At 42.7% G+C, this 17,121-nt stretch overlaps 1 protein-coding gene across 6 annotated transcripts in view; it reads right to left on the bottom strand.

The window, feature by feature from the left end:
- Nucleotides 1-17,121, bottom strand: part of dpp6a (dipeptidyl-peptidase 6a) — a 1,472,261-nt gene that overhangs the window by 18,336 nt on the left and 1,436,804 nt on the right. For all 6 annotated transcript variants that reach the window (XM_043690726.1, XM_043690728.1, XM_043690729.1 and 3 more), the window contains exons 21-22: nt 7,184-7,238; nt 3,003-3,120 (exon numbers count right to left, since the gene is read on the bottom strand). In XM_043690726.1, coding sequence (XP_043546661.1) covers nt 3,003-3,120; nt 7,184-7,238 — 173 coding nt within the window. The remainder of the gene's footprint in view (nt 1-3,002; nt 3,121-7,183; nt 7,239-17,121) is intronic.

Below are 17,121 nucleotides of genomic sequence, written 5' to 3' on the forward strand. Positions count from 1 at the left end.
ATGTAACATTTTATAAATCCCTACATTGCAAATAGAACCAGTCTGACTCAAGGATACAGACAGACTCTAACCTCACACCTTTAATGTATTGTCTGAGCTGAGATGTCACTTTTGTTACAAAACCTTAAGTTATCTCGAGAATGGGACTTAAAAGAAGTTCTGGGATTTACATATTAAAGAACCGAAACCTGCAACCCATTCTAAATGGCAAAAGACCTAACAACGATCTAGGTTTGTTCAATACATCATTTCAGTTGCATGACATGATAATCTTTTGTAATAGATTCTGCTTCACATTTACCTGATGAAGAAGTAACACTCTGGAAGCAAAAACTTCCAATTAAACCTGTTGGACTATAACCTGATGTCGTGTGATTTTTAACTGTGTCCACCCCAGTCCAACACTGGCTCATTAACATCATTTATCTAATTAAGTAGTCTATCATATCTAGAGGACTGGAGTAGAAAGATGCAGAACTAATGCTGCAGCTCTACAAAAACCCTGTCAGACCCCACATAGAAGGCTCAGTGCAGAGCTGGGCACCACACCTTGGAAAAGAAATACTGGTCTTGGAGGGAATGCAATGTAGGTTAATAAGATTGATACCTGGACTTCAGGGATTCAGTTATGAGGAGTGTGATGAACCTGTTCCTTTGACAAGGTTAAATTGTTGTTTCTTCAGCAAGGTTTGAAACAACCCAAGGTTCCAACATGTCGAAAGTTTGCATGGTTCATTGGGGCCTTTTTGTTTATCCCTAACAGATAATGCTTCTGGCTTAAGGCTTTCGTGTCTTAAAAAAAACTGGTATAATCAAAGGGGAGTGTCCAGCTAGCTGCGTAGCTAGCCTTCGTCTAGATTAGATTCAGTTGCAGCAAGGGATGTGTGAAAAAGGCTCATGAACTCTCTTCTCTGACTTGAAACCTATAAGCGTTTTGTGTCATTTTTAATCTTTATGCAAAGGGTCTGTTTATGGGGAGTGTTGCAACTATCTTCAGAACAGCATCATGAAGTTGGGATAAGCTGTCAGGTTTGGATAGGATAAGTTATCCGGTATTCCATTTTCTGTTCTTTGTGTTTCATTCCATAATTTTATAAATAAATTCTGTTTGTTTAAAACTTGGCAGTCAGACCAGCTGATTCACTCCAGGAATATCCACTATACACTTACCAAAAACAAATAGCAAAGCTCCCGCCTGGGCTACCTGCTTAAAAATCTTTTGAGGGGTTGGGCCTGATCCATAACAGGAGAGATTATACAAATTAGGCCTATTTCCTCCAGAGTTTAGAAGGTTAAGGGTGATCTGATTGAAGTCTTCAAGATATTAGCAGGAAAAGACATGGTAGATAAAGATGAACCATTTTCACAGGTTGGGGATTCTAGAACTAGGGGGAATAATCTGAGAATTAGGGACAGACCATTCAGGAGTGTTGTTGGGAAGAACTTCTACATGCAAAGGGTTGTAGATGTTTGTAATGTTCTTCTACAAATGGCAGTGGATGTTAGATCAGTCATTAGCTTTAGATCTGAGAGAATTATTTTGTTAAGCAAAGATATTAAAGCAATATGTGCCAAACTTAGGTATATGGGGCTAGGTCACAGATCAGCCTTAATCTCACTGAATGGCAGAACAGACTCAAGGAGCTGAATGGCCTCCTTCTGTTCCGATGTTCCTGTCATGATGACAGGGTTAAAAGCAAGAAATACAGGTTTAACATCAGAAAACTGGAAGGAAGGAGGGAAGTCATACAGAGCTGAGACTCACTCACAAGATGATACGCAACCATACATAAGAAAGGCCATTTGGTTGATACAAATGCATGCATTCAAAAATCTATTAAACACTGCTCATTTCAGCTTCCAATTACTTCCTAAATGATTCCACTTTTATAGTCTTCATTAAGCTCTCTGGAGGTTTATTCTATATGTTGATTACTGTTTATTAAAAAAAAACCTGATATCAATTCTAAATTTACCTTTTACTAGTTTAAATTGTGCTTCTGTCCTACTGCCACTATTTAATTCTACTGCATCGCCCATCTGGTAGAGCTCCATAAAAATCATCTGTCCCATATTTTACCTTTGGAGTGGGGGAATTGTTTAATTTTCTCCCATCTTTTTTCATAAACCAACATGGAAATCCAACCATGTAAGTGGGTTTAACATCTCCTAAAGACTAGAATATGTTTTACTGGTCCAATATTTATCAAAATATGGTAAATCCAGGAGACAAATAAACACTTTATTAAAATAAAACGAAGTATAACAAATAAAACAGTCTTGATGACTTTGTTCTAGCTGACTGCAGTCATCCACCACCACTTAATTACCTTGCACCAGACCACAGAGCAGAGTACAAATGAAAATAAACATTTATTTTACAGTAGCCCAGCCAATGAGCCATTCCTTGTAAAAATCAAAATAAACAAACCACACCAGATTGCATAGGTGTAAAAGAAAGTAGGTTTGGAGGGATAATTAGAAGCTTGATGAAAGCAAGGCCTTGCTGCAGGAGAGGGGTGTGCAGGGGTTTAAGGAAGGAATTTCAATTATAGCCCTGGAAGGTTGAAATCACTGTTGGTAAAAACAATGACGGCAGATGCTGGAAACCAGATTCTGGATTAGAGTGGTGCTGGAAAAGCACAGCAGTTCAGGCAGCATCCGAGGAGCAGGAAAATCGACGTTTCGGGCAAAAGCCCTTGTTGTCAATGGTGAGGTGAAGGGAGGGGAAGATGTCAAAGGGACAGGGATTATGTGGGGCTCTTCGGCTGGAAGGTGATACAGGTCTTAAAGGGTGGGACTCAAAAAGGGATTAAAATATTGAGAGTTTTGAGTTTGAGGAGGGGAATCAATGTAAATCGGGGGATAATGGGTGCATGGTGGAAGAAGGTAAGCAACTTTTTGAGGGTAATAGAAGTTAACTAAGAGAACATTGGCAGTGTTGAGTTGGCAGTTTACAGTTTCAGATGGGCTGCAGGTCAATTTTGCAAGTTGATACCTACCGTAGAGTTTAAAGTCTGTGATTGGAGAAAGTGCTATTCCACACTTGAATAGGGCATTTTTTGTATCAAATTCTTTCTCCGTGGTAAGCAGCATCAAACTCAGATAACCACCATAAGCCTACAGAAAGTAAACACAAGGAGTCAATATTCCACGTTAAGGCAAATATATAATTCTCGTCAAGTTCAGTTCAAGTTGCTCATGAACACACTGGAATTAAAATGACATTTTTATGTCATTATATTAACCTGCAATCTATTCTTCTTGATTTGTAAATCTTTCCTGTTGTCATTTATATCAACTGAGTGTGGCATCAAGGAGCCCGAGAAAAATGGAATCTATTGGAATCAGGGCAACCTCTCTGCTGGTAGGATCGTTGTGTTTTTTAGAGGTCAATCACCTTAATTATAGAGTCAGGCATCTCTGTGGGACTTCCTCAGGATCATGTCCTAGGCCCAACCATCTTCAGCAACAACCTTCTCTCCATCATATGATCAGAAGTGGGGATATTCACCAATGATTACACAATATGCAGCATCATTCTCAACTCTTCAGATACTGAAGCAGTGCATGGTCTAATGCAACAAGATCTGGACAATATCCAGACTTGAGCTGACAAGTGGGAGATAACATTCACCTCACACAAATTCCAGACAATGAACATCTCCAATAAGAGGCAATCTAACCACCACCCTTTGATATTAAATGGTGCTACCATCACAGCATTATGAGTCCCCTACTATCAACACCGTTGAGGTTACCTTTCAAACTCAACTGGACTTGCCACATTTACAGAGTAGTTGTAAGTGCAAGTCAGAGGGTAGGAATACTGTGGTGAGTTATTCCCCTCTTCATTCTCCAAAGTCTGTTCATCATCTACAAGGCATAAGTCAGGATTGGGATGGAATACTCCCCACTTGCCTGGATGGGTGAAGCTACAACACTGAAGATGCTTGACACTACCCAGGACAAAGCAGCCCGCTTGATTGGCACCACATTCACAAACATCCTCTCTCTCCACCACCAACACTCAGTAACAGCAATGTGTACTATCTAGAAGATCTTAGAATCCGTCCAGTTTGGAAACAAATCATTTGGCCCAACAAGTCCACACCGACTGTCTGAAGAGTATCCCACCCAGACTCAGACTCATCCCCTCTACCCTCTCCCTCTATTCCCCAAGGCTAATCCAACTAACCTACACAACCCTGGACACTATGGGCACTTTACCATGGCCAATTCACCCAACCTGTACATCCTTGGAACGTGGGAGGAAACTGGAGCACCCGGAGGAGGAAACCACGCAGACACGGGGAAAATGTGCAAACTCCACACAGTTGCCCGAAGCTGGAATTGAACTCGGGTCCGTGGCAGTGTGAGGCAGCAGTGCTAACCACTGAGCCACCATGCTGCCCTGCAGTACTGCAGAAAATCACCAAAGGTCCTTAGGCAGCACTTTCCAGACACATTACCACTTCCACCTAGAAAGACAAGGGCATTGTATACATTGGACAACCACCACCTGCAAGCTACTCACCATTCTGACTGAGAAATATATCACTGTTTCTTCACTGTCGTTGAGCCAAAATGCTGGAATTTCTTCCCGGTGGGTGTATCTGCAGCACATGGTCTGCAGCAGTTCAAGTAGGCAGCTTATCATTAGCTTCTCAAGGATGAGCAATAAATATTGGCCAGTTAGTGACGCTTACATATCATGAATGAATGTAAGTAAAAGATAATTGCAGCAACTTACACTGGCCAACAGAATCACCATGGAACTTTATTAATGTGTCTCTGGAACCTGCACAAGATCCTCATGTTGAACAATTCTTAAATAGGACATTTTTCTCAATGTATTCTTCAAATTTGAGCAAGGCCAGGATTTATTGCCAGTCCTTGATTGCCTTTGAAAGGTAGTCATAAGGTGCCTTTTACAACTGCTGGAACTGTTGAGGTATTGGATACTGAGTTCCAGGATTTTGATGTGATAATAATGAAAGAATGGCAAGTTAGTTCCAAAACATTTAACCAGAAGGGAAATTTGCAGATGGCAGTGTTTTCATGTATCTGGTGCTCTTGACTTTTTAAATGGTGTAACTAGCAGGTTTGAAAAATGTTGTCAACAGAAACTTGGTGAGTTGCTGCAATGCATCCAATAGATGCACTGCATAAAAGCGACATGATCCAAGTACTCACCTGGATCGGGATACAAGAAATCAAATTTAGAAAGGGATTACCAATTTATTTGAACATTTCAAAAGGTTGGACCATTGGTGACATGACAACTGTCAATTTTAATAAACTGATTAAGCTCAGACCAAGCAGATTGGTGAGAATGATGCCACTTTGTAGATGGTTCAAATGATTACCGTCATGTTTTGGAGGTGGGGGGAGTAAAAATGGTTATCGTGCACACTGTGCCATCACTGCCAGTGATCACTGTATTTTCACACAATAGTGTAAAATGGCCTTCGTTAGTGCAGAAGAATAAATTGACGCTGAATGTTCACAAGTCTACTGGTACAAGCTGTAACTCTGGCATAATGTTTTGGAGTTACTGTGGGGCCTTTTGGGCTACAGAGTCCTTATTCCAAACTAATTGCTGGCAGCAGGGTGAGGAGGGAGAGGGGTGCAGTCTGTGGGGCTGAGGACTTGAAATACCAGGAAGTCCATTTGTGCTCAGCCCTCGGGGGAACATGACTAGCCCATCAGAGGATTGCAGCTGGAAGAACCAACCTGAATGCTTGAACTCTTGGTCCTAAAATGATTTGTTTTAGGAACAGGGGAAGTTAAGTGTTCTTTCTGCAGGACAACACATTTTTTTTTACCACTGCTGTACCCCTCTGCAACAGTGAACAGGCCCATTCTACCCCAATTGGCATTAACTTCTCCTGAAAGCATGGAAATCAAGGTGGCCAAATCAATGATGGCCTCGTGGTATAATTGCTGGACTGTTAGTCCAGAGACCCAGGTAATGTTCTGGGGAACTGTATTCCAATCTCACCATGACAGATGATAGAATTGAGGAGAAAGTGAGGACTGCAGCTGCTGGAGATCAGAGCTGAAAATGTGTTGCTGGAAAAGCGCAGCAGGTCAGGCAGCATCCAAGGAGCAGGAGAATCGACGTTTCGGGCATAAGCCTGAAGAAGGGCTTATGCCCGAAATGTCAATTCTCCTGTTCCTTGGATGCTGCCTGACCAGATGGTAGAATTGGAATTCAATTAAAAATCTGAAATTAAGAATTTAATGATGGCCATGAATCCACTGTTAATTGTCATCTGGTTCACTAATGTCAGAAGACATGGGTGGCTTAGGAGCACAGGGTGCATGTGGGGAGACCCCATTGTGCAATGCAGGAGGCTTCCTTGACCACCTTTAGAGATTTAGCGACCCCCCTCCCCCCTTTGTGTATACGATTTCAGAGATGGGCATTAAAATTCATTCCGTCAGCAGCAATCTTCATTTACAAGGGGACACTTCTATTTATAAGGTGATTTGTTCAGCAGCATTTGATGTGCCTTTTAGGGGTCACAAAGTAGACAGAAGACAAGTCTCTCCTGAGTGGTAGGAATTCCACAGTGCTACATGGTCTTGGCTATATTGCCACAAGATGTACACACGCATACCCACACACAGTCACGCGCATGCACAGACAAACCCTCTCTCTCACAACCTCTCACACACACATACAGAAACACATACTCACACACATCCTCTCATACTCACATACCCTCTCATATACACACACTGACACATGTCTCGCACACAGACAGATGCATACTTTCAGACTCTCACACACATACGCACCCTCTCATATACACACCCATACCCCCATACACCCACACCCTCTCTCTCACACACATAAACACACACTCAAAGGCACATACCCTCACATACCTACACACATACCTACACACACCCATATACTCTCAGAAACAGACACACACACACACACACACACACACTAGTTTTTCCTTCGACAGCAAGTAATTATAGGCTGGCTGCATTACTGGCAGGGCCCTCTGATAAGTGCCAGAGGGAGTGGGTGAGGTGGGAAGGGGGAGGACAGCTGTCTGGAGTGCTGTACAACCAAGCACCATGTTCTTCCAGCTCCTGGATCCACATCAAAATTAGATGAAGAAAATATATGTTGTTAAAAACATTTTGACATTAAAAACATTACCTCCCCAAAAACACCAACTCTGTTCGGGTCAATGTAATCTTCCTTCAAAAGGCTCCTGAAATGGAAATACAGAAAAGCTCAAATGGAGAAACCTAAAGGAGTCAGTTTAATTTTGTCAAATGTCATAACAGATGTTTTAGAGTTGCATAACATAACAGTGGTATAAGAGAGCGAAGAAATAAGTCTATGAGATAATCTCAATGGTTTGAATATAACTTTTAAAAAACTTTATGGAGAAAATAATAGCTTTAGAGATTTAGAGATTTAGAGAACTTTCCAACAATGACTGATTTTCACCCTCATAGTATTGGAAGAAATACAAAAGGAAATCACAGTTGCATAGGCCATTACCTTCCAAAGCTCTGTGGGATCAGGAATGGTGTCCTTAGGCTGATACATTCCATTATAGAATCTTAGAATGATTGCAATATCTATGGTGTCTGTGCTGACCCTCTAAAGGTGCAATCCATCCAGTGCCAATCCCTTGCATTCTCTTCACAGAGTCCCACAGTATGGAGACAGGCCCTTCGATCCAAACTGGTCCATGCTGACCAAAATATCCATCCACGTTAACCCCATTTCCCTGCACTTGGCTCATATCCTTCTAAACCTTTCCTATCCATGTATTTGTCCAAATGAATTTTAAATGTTGTTAATGTACCCACCTCAACCACTTTCACTGGCAGCTTAGGCTATTTGCATACCACCCTCTGTGTAAAAATGTTGCCCCTCAAGTTCCCTTTTATTCTTGTCCCTCTAACCTTAAAACTGATGCCCTCTAGTCCTTGATTCCCGAACTCTGAGAAAAAAAAGTCTCAGTGCACTCACCCTATCCATGCCTCTCCTGATCTTATACACCTCTATAAGATCCCACCTTTGTCTCCAATACTTTAAAGAGAAAAGTCCTAGCTTGTTCAACCTCTCTCTATAACTCAGACCATTGAGTCCTGGCAAAATCTTTGTAAATTTCTTCGACATTCTTTCCAGTTTAATAACATTCTTTCTATAGCAAGGTGACGCAATACTCCAAGTGCGGCCTCATCAGCATCCTGTACACTGCAACATAACTTCCCAACATCTATATTCAATGCCCTGACTGATGAAGGCCAGTTTGCTAAAAGCCTTCTTCACTGCCCTGTCTAGTTGTAACTGCACTTTCAGAGAACTGTATACCTGAACTCCAAGTCCCCTATTCCACCATACTCCTTAAGGCCCTACCATTCACCACAAAACTCTTACCTTGATTTGACTTTTCAAAATGCAAGACCTCACGCTCAGAGGTTAGCACTGCTGCCTCACAGCACTAGGGATCCAGGTTCAATTCCAGCCTCAGGCAACTGTCTACATGGAGTTTGCACATTCTCCCTGTACCTGTGTGTGTTTCCTCCCACAATCCAAAGATGTGCAGGCCAGGTGAATTGGCCATGCTAAATTGCCTGTAGTGTTTGGTGCATGAGTCAGGGGTAAATATAGGACAGGGGAATGGGTCTTGGTGGGTTCCTTTTCAGAGGGTCGGTGTGGACTTGTTGGGCCAACGGACCTATTTCCATACTGTAGGGAATCTAATCATCTAACTCCATTTGCTATTTCTTGGCCCACTTCCCCAGCTGATCAAGGTCCTGCTGCAATTTCTGATAACCTTCATCACTGGCCATGATACCTCCTATTTTAGCATCATCCGCAAATTTACTAATCATGCCTTGTAAATCTCATCAAATCACATCTTTTCATAACCCCTGCACATTCTTCCTTTCCTAATAATTGCCTTTTGAATGCCGAGATTGAACCTGCCTCCATCACACTCTCAGGCACTGCATTATAGACTGTAACCATTTGCAGTTTTTCTTCACATATTTGTCAACTGCATTAAGTCTGTACCCTCTGGTTCTCAATTTTTTTCATCAGGAGAACAATTTTTAAATAGTGATTTTGAAAACTTCCACTGAATCTCCTCTCAACCTCTTCTTTGTGAAGGAAAACGATTTCAACAATATTAATGATCTGGATGAAGGGACCGGGAGCATTCTAGCGAAGTTTGCCGATGATACAAAGTTAGGTGGACAGCCAGGTAGTACTGAGGAAGTGGGGAGGCTGCAGAAGGATCTAGACAGTTTGGGAAAGTGGTCCAAGAAATGGCTAATGGAATTTAATGTGAGCAAATGCGAGGTCTTGCACTTTGGAAAAAAGAATACAAGCATGGACTACTTTCTAAACGGTGAGAAAATTCGTAAAGTCAAAGTACAAAGGGATCTGCCAGTTGAGGATTCTCTAAAGGTAAACATGCAGGTTGAGTCCGTGAGTAGGAGCAAAACTTGCCTGGCTCCTCAAGATAATACGTGGCTTGGAAAGGGTGGACACTAGGAAATTGTTTCCGTTAGGCGAGGATACTAGGACCCGTAGACACAGCCTTAGAATTAGAGGGGGTAAATTCAGAACAGAAATGCGGAGACATTTCTTCAGCCAGAGAGTGGTGGGCCTGTGGAATTCATTGCCGCCAGAGCAGTGGAGGCCGGGACGCTAAATGTCTTCAAGGCAGAGATTGATAAATTCTTGATGTCACAAGGAATTAAGGGCTACGGGGAGAATGCGGGTAAGTGGAGTTGAAATGCCCATCATGTGTTGCTGGAAAAGCGCAGCAGGTCAGGCAGCATCCAAGGAACAAGAGAATCGACTTTTCGGGCATAAGCCCTTCTTCAGGAATGACTGCTGGAAAAGCGCAGCAGGTCAGGCAGCATCCAAGGAACAGGAGAACAGTCCTCACTTTCTCCTTGAAATGCCCATCAGCCATGATTGAAAGGCAGAGTGGACTCGATGGGCCGAATGGCCTTACTTCCACTCCTATGTCTTATGGTCTTATGGTCTTAACATCTCGAATCTGTCAACCTTATTGCAGTCCCAAATTTCTGGACCCATCTCCTTGGGAATCTTTATTGCACCTTCTCTAATGATCTCCACAAGCATGCGAAAATACAATGCCCAGAACTGAATGCAAAACTCCAGTCAAGGCTGATTGAATGTTTTATACAAATTTATGAGAGGAAAGTGAGGTTATAACAATCATGTTGGTTGAGTGTCAAAATGCGCGGAAGTTACCAAAATCTATAATTAGAGAATAGTGAGCAGAATTTTCATTGTATCCCTACAGTGTGGAAACAGGGCATTCAACTTATCGAGTCCACACTGACCATCCGAAGACCATCCTATTCCCCCTACCCTTTACCACGTATCCCTGCATTTCCCGTGGCTAATCTACCTAGCCTGCACATCCCTGGGCACTATGGGTAATTTAGCATGGCCCATCCACCTAACCTGTACATCGTTGGATTGTGGGAAGAAACCAGAGCAGCCGGAGGAAACCCACGCAGATATGGGGAGAATGTGCAAATTCCACAGAAAGTTGCCTGAGAATGGAATCTAACCCAGGTCCATAATGCTGTGAGACAGTAGTGGGAACCACTGAGCTGTCGTGCCTCTCATTTTTTAAGGACCTGAACGATGTGGGCTACATTGAGAAATGTGGCAGAATCACGTGGTTTTAGTTCTGGCACAGTAACATAAACTTGTAAACCTGGCACAGTAAGTCAAAGATGGCCTCCAATACCAGTTCAAGGGCTTGGACATGGTCAGTCAGCCACATTGGGTAGTCAGGGTCAGGGTTCTCTCCTCATAAGGAGTGAGGAACCAAATGTGAACCGGATATTAAGGGAGATGAAAGTTGGTGGCACAGCTGTTACAGTTGGTGCAGGTGGGGAGGTCACCCGAGTGAGTGAGTAGGCAGCACAGAGGGTTCGGAACAGTAACATATTAAATTGTTTTTCAATAATCTATGAACTCATATATTCACCACAAGAATGAAGCCATGAGATTAAATAAACCAATTTTCACCCCAAAAATCAAAGAATCTGAATTATAACAATTACACTCTTTTGTAAATGATTATATATGACAAATACAATTAACACAATTACCACTATTTGAAAAGAGGAGACAAAAAAATGGTTACTATGGGCCAGTCAGCTTCATGACAGCTAGTATGAAAATGTTTGAGCATATTATAAAAGATGCAATAGAAAAGCATTAGAAATGAGCACTACGATCAGGCTGATTAAGCATCGGTTTATGAAGGGAAAGTCATGCCAGACAAATTTACTAGAATTCTTTGAAAAGGTTAACAAGCAGGATCAGTATTGGAGAAGTTGTGGATGTGATATATTGGAACATTCAGGAGGCATTTGATAAGGTATCACACATTAGGCTGCTTAATAAGGTAACACCTTTTGGTGTTGGAGGTAATATAATAGCACAGATAAAAGGTTAGCTAACTAATCTGTCTGGAAGACACAATGTTGGGATAAGGGGTCAATTTCATTACACAGTGTGCACAGTGAAAAGTGTTAAGGCCTCAATTGTTTGCAATATATATTAATGACATGGAATGAGAACGTGAATGGACTTTTGCCAAGTTTGTGGATGACACAAAAATAGATAGGAAGACATGTGGTGAGGATGACACAAAGAGTCTGCCTTAAGATCTACATTTTCTCAGGGAAATGTATATTTAGAATCATAGAGCTCCTACACTGTGTAAACCGGCCACTCCCCCTCCCACTCTGCCGAGGATATGGAGGTGCTGGGCCTCCTCCACCGCCGCTCCCTCACCACCAGACGCATGGAAGAAGAACGCCTCATCTTCCGCCTCGGAACACTTCAACCCCAGGGCATCAATCTGGATTTCAACAGCTTCCTCATTTCCCCTTCCCCCACCTCATCCTAGTTTCTAACCTCCAGCAACACGATCCCCTTGACTTGTCCGGACTTGTCCGACCTGCCCAGCTCCTTTTCCACCTATCCACTCCACCCTCTCCTCCCTGACCTATCACCTTCATCTCCTCCCCCACTGACCTATTGTACTCTATGCTACTCTATTCCCACCCCCACCCTCCTCTAGCTTATCTCTCCATGCTTCAGGCTCTCTGCCTTTATTCCTGATGAAGGGCTTTTGCCCGAAACGTCGATTTTGCCTGTCCTCGGATGCTGCCTGAATTGCTGTGCTCTTCCAGCACCACTGATCCAGAAACCGGCCATTCAGCCTATCGAGTCCACAATGACCCTCCAAAGATCATGCCACCCAGATCCACAGGTTGAGTTAGTGGTCAAAAAACTTGGCATGTGGAATATAAGATGGGAAAATGTGAGGTTATGCACTTTGGTAGGAAGCATAGAAGATTATTTAAATGGAAAGCAGCAGCATAGAGGGATTTGGGAGGTCCTAGTTCAAGTATCACAAAAAGGCAACAACCAGATTCCATGGGAAATAGGGAACGCAAATGGCTTTGATTCCAAAAGGAATAGAGTAGAGAAATAGGGAAGTTTTACTAAAACTATCCAAGGCACTTGTCAGCCCACAACTGGAATACTGTGAATGGCTCCGGGCCCTTTATCTAAGGGAAGATATCCTGGCCTTGGAAGTAGACCAGAGAAAGTTCACCAGGCTGATACCTGGTACAGAGAGACTCATGAGGAGATGTCGAGTAGATTGGGCCTTTATTCATTGGAGTTTAGAAGAATGAGAGGTGACCTCATTGAAACACACAATACTTCTTAGCGAATTTGACAGAGTAGATGCAGAAATGTTGTTTCCCCTTGTGGGAGAGTGCAGGACCAGAAGACATAACCTTAGGATAAGTGAGTCGCACATTTAAGACAGGGATGAGGAGGGATATCTTCTCTCATAGGGGAGCGAATCTATGGAATTCTTTAGTAGAGGGTTGTTGAGACTGGGTCATTAGGTATATTCAAGGTTGAGATAGACAGATTTTTAAACATTAATGGACTCAAGGGTCATAGGGAAAAGGCAGGAAAGTGGAGTTGAAGTTAGTCAAATCAGCCATGATCTCATTGAATGGTGGAACAAACTAAATGAGCTGAGGGTCCCACATCTGCTCTTAGACTTTATTGTCTCAATTATACAATAAATCAGATGTCTTAACCCCACATTCCTTTTATGTACGTTTAACATATATTTCAATGATATCAAGTCTGGAATTTATCAAAACTTGGAAGATTAATAAAAAAAAATCACAGTCCTGAAGAAGGGTCACTGGACCCAGAACATTGACATTGTTTTCTCTCCACAGATGCTGCCAGACCTGCTGAGTTTTTTCCAGCAATTTCTGCTTTTGGAAGATTAATAAATTGTTCTGGATTCTGTGTTGGTGATTGATTGTCTCAGATTCCTTCAGTTTTCTTTACTACTGGCAAGACGGCTCCTTCAAATCTCCGAGGAGAAAGTGAGGTCTGCAGATGCTGGAGATCAGAGCTGAAAATGTGTTGCTGGAAAAGCGCAGCAGGTCAGGCAGCATCCAGGGAACAGGAGAATCGATGTTTCGGGCATAAGCCCTTTCCTGAAGAAGGGCTTATGCCCGAAACGTCGATTCTCCTGTTCCCTGGATGCTGCCTGACCTGCTGCTCTTTTCCAACAACACATTTTCAGCTCCTTCAAATCTCCTCCAATTCTCATATCAGATTGCAGACACTCCATTCAACATAGCTGCCTCTGACTTCCTAACCATAGCCACTTCCATTCAGACTGCCCTAGTGAGGAGTCTTTAGCTATGGAAATAGTTATCTAAACCTCTCTGTCACTCCTCTGCTTGGCTTTATCAGAAATTAAACCCCATCATGAATAGAATTTAACAAAAGTTTTAATTCTTTTTGACAGAATCCAGGGAGTTCTTGAAAATTCAAATCAATCAATTACCTCAGCAGCCATTTCTTTTAACAGTCTTGAATGAATGCCTCAAAGCCAGAATGATTGTCAGATTTTAATTCAATTAATTCTTGTGGCACTCTTTCCCAAGCATTTGAAATTGCCTCCCTTCCATTGGAAACAGATGTTCTTAGGAAATGCATAACAGAAATGTGGAAGTTGTTTTTGAAGCACTTGCTGATAGCTCTGGACAGGTTTCTCCCACTGGGTCAAGGAAGGGATGGTCGGTTGAAAGAATCTTGGGTGATAAGGGATGTGGAACATCGAATCAAGAGGAAGAAGGAAGCTTATTGAAGGCTGAGGAGGCAAGGATTAAATAGGGCTCCCGAGGATTATAAGGTAGCCAGGAAGGAACTGAAGAGTGGACTTTGCAGAACTAGAAGGGGGCGTGAAAAAGTTTTAGCGGGTAGGATTAAGGAAAACCCCAAGGCGTTCTACATTTACATGAAGAACAAGAGAATGGTCAGAGTGAGGGTAGGGCTGATCAAGGATAGTGGAGGGAACTTGTGACTGGAGTCAGAGAAGGGAGGAGCGGTCCTTAATGAATATTTTGCTTCAGTATTCACTAATGAGAGGGACCTTTTCAGCGTGAAACAGGCTGATATGTCAGAACAGGTTAATGTTAAGAAGGAAGATGTGCTGAGAACTTTGAAAAACATAAGGATAGATAAGTCCCCCGGGCCAGATGGGATATACCTTATGTTACTACAGAAAGCGAGGGCAGAGATTGCTGTGCCTTTGGCGATGATCTTTGCGTCCTCACTGTCCATTGGAGCAGTGCCAGTTGATTGGAGGATGGCAAATGTTATTCCTTTGTTGAAGAAAGGGAATAGGGATAACCCTGGGAATTGTAAACCAGTCAGTCTTACGTAAGTGATAGGCAAATCATTGGAGAGGATTCTGAGAGACAGGATTTATGATTACTTGGAAACCCATAATTTGATTAGAGATAGTCAGTGTGGCTTTGTGAGGGGCAGGTCATGCCTCACAAACCTTAATGAATTCTTTGAGGATGTGACAAAACACATTGATAAAGGTAGAGCAGTGGATGTGGTGTACATGGATTTTAGCAAGGCATTTGATAAGATTCCCTATGGTAGGCTCATTCAGAAAGTCAGGAGGCATGGGATACAATGAAACCTGTCTGTCTGGATACAGAATTGGCTGGCCCGTAGAAGACAGACGGTTGTAGTAGATGGAAAGTGTTCAGTCTGGAGCTTGGTGACCAGTGGTGTTCTGCAGGGATCTGTTCTGGGACCTCTGCTCTTTGTGATTTTTATAAATGACTTGGATGAGGAAGTGGAAGAGTGAGTGAGTAAGGTTGCAGATGACACGAAGGTTAGTGGAGTTGTGGATAGTATGGAGGGCTGCTGTAGTTGCAATGAGACATTGACAGGATGCAGAACTGGGCTGGTAAGTGGCAGATGGAGTTCAACTTGGAAAAGTATGAAGTTATTCACTTTTGAAGGTCAACTTTGAATGCAGAATACAGGATTAAAGGCAGGATTCTTGGCAGTGTGGTGGAACAGAGGGATCATGCGGCCGACGACCATGGATCCTTCAAAGTTGCCACCCAACTTTGATCGAGTTGTTAAGAAGGAGTATGTTGTGTTAGCTTTCACTAACAGGGGGATTGAGTTTAAGAGCCGTGAGGTTATGCTGCAGTTCTATAGAGTCTTGGTTAGACCACGCTTGGAGTATTATGCTCAGTTCTGCTCGCCTCATTATAGGAAAGGTGTGAAAGCTTTTGAGAGGGTGCAGAGGAGATTTACCAGGATGCTGCCTGGACTGGAGGGCATGCTTTATGAAGGTAGTTTGAGAGAGCTATGGCTTTTCTCATTGGAGCGAAGAAGGATAAGAGGTGACTTGAGAGAGGTTTACAAGTTGTTAAGGGGCGTACATACAGTGGATAGCCAGGGACTTTTTCCCAGGGTGGAAACGTCTGTCACGAGGGGTCACAATTTTAAGGTGATTGGAGGAAGGTTTCGGGGAGATGTCAGAGGCAGGTTCTTTACAAGAGAGTAGTGGGTGTATGGAATGCGCTGCCAACAGTGATAGTAGAGTCAAATACATTAGGGACATTTAAGCTCGTCTTGGATAGGCACAGGGAAGATAATACAATGAAGGTTTGTAGGTTAGTCTGATCTTAGTGTAGGATAAAAGGCCAGCACAACATCGAGGGCCAATGGGCCTGTACTGTGCTATGCTGTTCCATGTTCAGTGCTCACATTTCGATTCACAATTATTTCTGTGATGCTATTTGCATTCTCTGCAGTGAAGGCTGGTGCAAAATGCTTACTTAAATCACCCAGCATTTCCTACATTTTCATACTCTATCTCTAGAGCAGCAACGCATGTTTTAATTACGCTTTCCATTTTTGAATACTTATTGGAACTCTCACTCTCTGTCTTTATACTTCAAGTTAGCATTCTCTCATACACTCATTTCCCCTTCCTTATTCATCATTTAGTTATTCTTTGCTGTTGTTATATTTTTGCACTCTTCTGACCTGCCACTGGTCTTTGGAGTATACAGGTCATTCTGCTAGAACATGACACTTGTGTTCCTCTGCAAGAACTTTCGAAAGCTGATTGGGGCAGATGTTTGCAGGTAAAGGGACAGCTGGAAAATGGAAAGCCATGAGAAATGAGATAATGAGAAGCCAGAGAAAGTGTATTCCTGTTAGGGTGAAAGGAAAGGCTGGTAGGTATAGGGAATGCTGGATGACTAAAGAAATTGAGGGTTTGGTTAAGAAAAAGAAGGCAGTATATGTAAGGTTGAGACAGGATACATCGCGTGAATCCTTGCAAGAGTATAAAGGAAGTAGGAGTATACTTAAGAGGGAAATCAGGAGGGCAAAAAGAGGACATGAGATAGCTTTGGCAAATAGAATTAAGGAGAATCCAAAGAGTTTTTACGAATACATTAAGGACAAAAGCTACAGTGTGGAAACAGGCCCTTCATCCCAACCAGTCCATACTGACCCTCTGAAGAGTAACCCATCCAGACCCATTTCCCTCTGACTAATTTACCTAACACTATGGGGCAATTTAGCATAGCCAATTCACCTGACCTGCACATCTTTGGACTAGGAGAATGTGCAAACTCCACACAGTCAGTCGCCTGAGGCTGGAATTGAACCTGGGACCCTGGTGCTGTGAAGCAGCA

Source organism: Chiloscyllium plagiosum, chromosome 5 (genome assembly GCF_004010195.1).
Source record: "Chiloscyllium plagiosum isolate BGI_BamShark_2017 chromosome 5, ASM401019v2, whole genome shotgun sequence".
NCBI classification, from domain to species: Eukaryota; Metazoa; Chordata; class Chondrichthyes; order Orectolobiformes; family Hemiscylliidae; genus Chiloscyllium; species Chiloscyllium plagiosum.